A 6,348-nucleotide genomic window follows, 5' to 3' on the forward strand; every position below is an offset into this window, starting at 1 on the left:
GTTGATTCTGTTCATCTGGACGTAGCGTTTTCAGTGGGAGAAACGTTTCGTCACTCATCCAAGTGACTTCTTCAGTCTCAGCTGACTGCAGGTTTCAGCTTCATCATAATGAAGGAACTGACCTCCCAGCACATTGTTCCCTCAGTGGACTGGTTTCAGTCATGCAAATGTACTGTTTTCTAAGATTGGGGAAACCAATCGTTTGAAAACACAAACACAAACACAAATTTTCTCTCCGTTTTGGCCTCCGATCCAAACTGGGACGGCGTTTTCGCATTTTGAAAACGCTCTCGAAAATGCATACATTTGAAAACGGTGCTTTCGTGTTGCAGTGTGGACAGCAAAAACGGAGACTTTTTGAAAACGATGACAAATTTTAGTCATGTGATTGTTTCTCAATTTTGACAGGCTTATTAAAGATTAATATCAGTTTGTACATGCTTCAGATAGCTTTTCTTCAAATTCTTTAATTCTCACTCACTTTTGCAACTTTGTACTTTTGTGTTACTCACAGCAACAACCCCACCTCATTGTTAGTCCATTTAAAAAACTTGGTGCTTTTCCTCGACATTTTCCCGCAATGTTTCAAAGAGCCGGAAAGTAAATAAACAGCGAGCAGAAATGAGGCCGGTCGAATCGTCTTGCATTTCACACATGCGCAGTGCTGGAACGTAAGCGTTTTCTGCCGTTTCAATGTGGATGCACAACTCTGTGAAAATGACTGAAAACGATAGTGTGGACGCGGAGCGTTTTCAGACAAAGATGCCATTTTCAAATCTATCCGGGCTAGTGTGAACATAGCCTTAGGTTCACACTGAAAGGCCCAATCACCACGAGTTTTAAAATGAGTGTGCTGTACCACCAGCAGTCTCTGATCTAATGACCTTAAAGCCCGAGAAGATGAATTTGGTTTCAGCAGGTCAGATAAATATTGAGGAGCTTGACCATGTAGGGCCCTAAAGGTTAGAACTAAAATTTTAAAATGAAACCTAAAATTTGCAGGCAACCAGTGAAGGGAGGCCAAAACTGGAGTGATATGAGATCTTGTCTTGGTGCCTGTTAAGAGTCGTGCTGCAGCATTCTGCACAGTCTGAAGACGATTTAAGGCTGATTTGTTAAAACAAGTAAACAGACCGTTACAGTAATCTAAACGAGAAGAAATAAAAGCATGAATAATCATCTCAAGTTCAAGCTTTGATACCATTAGTCTGAGTTTAGAAGTATTCCGTAAATGATAAAAACAGTTTCGGACCAGCTGCTTAGAATGCTGCTCAAGTGACATCGAGCTGTCGAATATGACGCCAAGGTTTCTAAGGCTTGATTTTACATAAGGGTCTAAGAAGCTGGTCCTTTACCTTTCACAGGAAGTTTTCGGCATATAGAAAGTCACATCCTCACTTTTGTTTAAACAAAATTGAAATGTTCCTTAAAATGCCACAGTAAAGGACCTCCAGTGCATTAAAATGTGATGTCAAAAGTTCCTGACCTAGAATCAATAATATAAGATTTGAAAGTGAGGTATTTTATTGTGTTTATGACGTTTTCCAGGAATGGCAAGCTAGTACAACTCCAGCAGATGAAGTTCTCTATCAAGAAAGAAAAAGAGTTTCCTCACATAAGACCTGAAGACACAAGATTACAACAAATGGAACAAACTGCAAATGGTAATCATCAACATGAGCAACATGAAAAGCCTTCATATTCTTTAATCGGCAGGCTTGCAAGCTCTCAACAGGAGGGGAGAAAAGTTACACTGGGCAAGCTGCTTCTACCAAAAGACCGAAACAAACCAAACGTTGACCTTCCATCTTCTCTGGTTTCCCATAGTACCCGGAAAGACATAAATCTAGGGACAGAAAAAAGACTCACCCGCTCTCCCACTCCTTCCAGTTTTTTGAAGACTCAGAACAATACTCACACTCAAGCAACCTGCCATCCAAAGTCTCACATCGTTTTCCTCAAGACACACAAGACAGCAAGCAGCACTATCTTAAACATCCTGTATCGCTATGGCGAAAGCAGAAACTTGACCTTCGCTCTCCCTCTAAACAAACAGAGCCAGTTATTTTATCCATTTTTCTTTGTTCCACATTTTGTCGAAGGAGTTAGCAGCAGAAGTGTGAAAGAGTTCCACATCATGTGCAACCACATGAGATTTAAAAAATCTGAGGTGAGTTTCATCAGAAATGTATGTAGTTCCATGGCAACCACAGCAATTATATCAATTTGATATGGTTTGGTATTCCAGTCAGCCTGACTAAGTACCAAAATGTGTTAATTGGCCCAAAATAAAAGCTGCAGTACACCCTGTTACAAAGTTTCACATATCAAGACCTAATGAAATATTATCTAATGTACAAATTATCTAAACTACAAAGCAGGATTCATTCTTATACAGGTACCTTAAAGGTTAACCCTGGGTTTGAAAAGAAAATTATCACAAGGGTATATTGGCATGGTAACTCATACTGCAAACCATTTACCAGAGCTCAGCAGGTGTGCACAATGTGTAGGAGAACACAAAGCATTATTTAGCATCATATCATGACATCTTATGATATGATGGTACCAGGTTACCATGTTACTGTGCTACATGCATGTATGTGTCTTCTTAGTTTTTGCAACGTTTAGACATTAATCTAACACAGTGATACTTGCATTTGTTACAGACTGACCAGAGAGAAGTGATTTTTTTTTAAAAGTTACTTTTTAGACTGAATCTATGAATCTATGATCTAGGCTAGTGTTTCTGAGATGATTAAATTTTGTTGTGGTCCTTATAGGACAGGTACTACAAACCCGTGATTTTATAGACTATTATGCATTAAACATCTGCAGCAGTAACACTAATCCATATAGCAGTGATGGGGAACATTTTTCTGCAGAATAAATACTTTTATCATTATTATACAGTTACATGTGTAGAGAGGTGTCTTGTAGTATCTTATGAAAAACCTCTCTTTTCATAAGAGAGGTGTTTCTCCCATTGCTTTTGCAAATTGGTTCTAATAAAAATCCTTCACCAGTCACAATTTTACACATTTAAAAAAATAATTTTACAGGCAGGAAGGATTCCAGAATGGTATCTGGTCTAGTTTATCTTATTGAAAACTAATAAATATTTATTTATTTAATTCATTTACTTTTAGTTTTAAGGGGTGGGAGTCTTTCACGTCTTGCCTCTCTCTAAAAGTCATCTCATAACACTGCCTTTTAACCCTTCCTAGATTAATGGCCAGGAACAGTTCAAATATCACTCAGAATTTCTTTCCTTTTTGGCATTGCGTGAAAATGCACCTGAAGGCTCGAGACCAAAATGTCTCCTTTTATAGAAGTTCTGACACTTGTTAATGATCATTTAATCAGTGCTTTTGATTAGCAGCACCTGGCTGAAACTTACCCTCTAAATTCAAAAGAAAGCAGTAAAGACGTATTATTTTTTCACACACTGCATTTTGTTATTGAAATAATGTGACATATTTTGAAATTCATCTGAATTTGTTTTTTTTTTATCTATTTTTATGACTTGCTAAGGTTGACAAGAATAAACATATATAGCACATGGATAATATAGTGATAACACTACTGGTCTTCAGAACAACAGGTGTCTGACTGTATAATTTACTATGTATTTCCCAGGTGGCAAAAGTGATGCCTCAGGATACCTTTTACTTTTCCATCTTGAGACATCCTGTGGCTATGATGGAATCCATCTTTAGTTATTATAAGAGCATCCCAGCCTTCCGTAAGACATTTAGCCTGGAGGACTTCTTAGACAACAGCTGGAGAAACTATAATGCATCGGTAGCCAACAACCACTACGCTCACAATATTCTGGCTTTTGACTTTGGCTTTAAGAATAATATTGCAGCTGGTGCTGGAGACTTTGAGGAGAGAACCACTGTGGCTATTAAAACCATAGAACAGGACTTTAATCTTATACTAATTTCTGAATACTTTGATGAGTCCATGGTCTTGCTCAAGTACTCCCTCTGCTGGTCCTTGGAAGATATGGTTTCCTTTCGGCTCAATAGTCGCAGTGAACAAACTCGGCATTCACTTTCACCGAACACTGCAGAAAAAATCAAGAAGTGGAATGCTTTAGACTGGAGGATTTACCTGCACTTCAACACAACCTTCTGGCACAAAGTTGATAGTCTTGTTGGACGACAGAAGATGGAGAGGGAAGTAGCTCAGCTGAGAAAGCTACAAGTCAAGCTTGCAAACACTTGCCTGAAAGATAGATGTGCGGTTGACCCATCACTGGTAAAGGATGCTAGGCTGAAGCCTTTTCAGTATGGAACAGCTGTCATTCAGGGCTATAACCTAAACCCAAACTTAGATATACAAACCAAAACAAAATGTCAGAGATTTATCTTACCAGAACTGCAGTACACACATCGTCTGTACACCAAGCAGTTCCCAAAGGAAGCTGCTAAGCATAAACAGGCAACTAAGACTGTTAAATAATCACCTAAAGAAAATTGCTATGATGGCAAAGCATCAGAAATGGGAAGACCTGAGCAGCCTGACCTTAAGAAGTAAAGTCAGGTCTCAAAAACCAATGGGCCTCCACAAGTTCTCTGTTAACAAAAACACAAGCTAACAATAAAACAAGAATACCACGAGTAATACCTGTGACTAATAATCACAGGATATGTGATATGCTTGAGAAGTATGTGTTGGGTATTAAAAAAAAATTTTGATTTTTTTTTTCTTTTCTTTTCTCTTTTTTTAGTAGCCACACCAGTGGTTAAGTTGAAAATATGAAAGCCGGAATATCATATCACTTTGGTGATTATTCATTCTTATGAATATAAGAGGCTAACCAAGCCCAATATTGTTAGCTCCTGGATGTTAGAAGACACAGTCAAGAGTAAAATGTTTTTGACGAATTGTTTGTTTTCTTGCTTGTTTGCTCATTTAAAACATATCTTTGAAGTACATGGCAGTGGGTTGAATTTTGGACTGTTTTTGATATCCTGTGTTGTTTTAATTGGTGAAGATAGCAACGGAACTTGAACTTGACTTGAACATGCTAGTTCAAGTCAAGTTGCTTTTTAGTGTCATTTGAGCCACAGTAATACACCTTGAAATAAAGTAATGTTCTTCCAGGATCAATGTGTCACAACATAAAAAAAAAGAAAAGCACATGGCATTAAAATATCAAATTATATAAAGAATAAAATATACATATATGAAATGTATTAATCTGTGTGTGTGTGTGTGTGTGTGTGTGTGTGTGTGTGTGTGTGTGTGTGTGTGTGTGTGTTTTGAACATGGTGTTAACAGAGATCCAATTTAGCTGTTGCTTCCAATCACACCCCTGCAGGTCTCACTGTCATTGCCCACATTAGTGTTGAAGCACCCCACCTGGGAACTCCATGAAGGTAAGGTACTCTAAACAGTAATTTGGCACATAGGCACAGGCACCTTCCCCAAGCCTGGCTCCAGAGTGAGCCCCGGTAACCCTATCCCGGGGAGGGTGAACTGTTTCCTAGATTTTTCACCCACAGGGGTCTCCTGAATTGCTCGTTGTCTTTTCCCTCACCCAGGACCAATTTGCCATGGGAGACCCAGAGTGAATCCTCTTCTCTTAACAAAAAATAAAGGATCTTTGACAGGTAGCACAGTGTCCTCTTTCTAAAGTAAATCAATCAAGGACCTTTTTATGGAAACTACCAATGCTGTCTGAGTTACAGTACCTCCAGTATAATCATTTGAGGGTTCTGGTGTGGTGCCAAGAGTGATTGTCTGCCTGTGTTTAAGCTGTTAAAAATGACTTTTTGGTCTTTAATCTGTCAAACATATCCCAAAGATGAAAGCGTATATGCAAGTGCAATAAGGAAGATTGGTAATCCCTCACCTGGATGTTTTCCTGCATGCTTAACTGCTAGTCTACCACAGGCCTTTACCCTGGCTCAGAGGTATAAGAATAATCCGTTCATTTAATAATGCTGTTCTTATAAGTACAGTTTCATTAACCATCGCCTTGTACAGAACCTGGGATATCAAGGCAGCCTAGATACCAGCACACATTCGGTAGTAATCAGTAGCATTCACATTCTGGGGGTGGCTGTATCTCCAGTGGTAGAAGAGGGCACCTACTCAGCGGAAGGTTGGTGGTTTAATCCCTGTCTGGTCTGCTCAAGACTACTTGTAAATTCTTGTAAATGTTAGACAGAAACACATAGAGTATAGGGGGAAGAAAGCACTAAGAGAAATTCTCTGCAAATGATCTATGGTAATTATTAAAGAGGAAGCTTGATTCCAGGTTCAGCCCATTTTCCTACAGGCATCCGTTAATGAGACACCGTATTTTTTCATGGTGGAGAATTGTGCGCTGCA

At 38.9% G+C, this 6,348-nt stretch overlaps 1 protein-coding gene across 1 annotated transcript; it reads left to right on the forward strand.

The window, feature by feature from the left end:
- The first annotated feature begins 1,398 nt into the window (after positions 1-1,398).
- gal3st2 (galactose-3-O-sulfotransferase 2) lies at positions 1,399-4,902 on the forward strand. Its single transcript, XM_026193172.1, has 2 exons — positions 1,399-2,170; positions 3,640-4,902. Exons 1-2 carry the CDS (start codon positions 1,535-1,537, stop codon positions 4,468-4,470), a joined length of 1,467 nt encoding a protein of 488 aa, XP_026048957.1. The 5' UTR covers positions 1,399-1,534; the 3' UTR covers positions 4,471-4,902.
- The last annotated feature ends 1,446 nt before the right edge of the window (positions 4,903-6,348 follow it).

Source organism: Astatotilapia calliptera, chromosome 14 (assembly GCF_900246225.1).
Source record: "Astatotilapia calliptera chromosome 14, fAstCal1.2, whole genome shotgun sequence".
In the NCBI taxonomy this organism is placed as follows: domain Eukaryota; kingdom Metazoa; phylum Chordata; class Actinopteri; order Cichliformes; family Cichlidae; genus Astatotilapia; species Astatotilapia calliptera.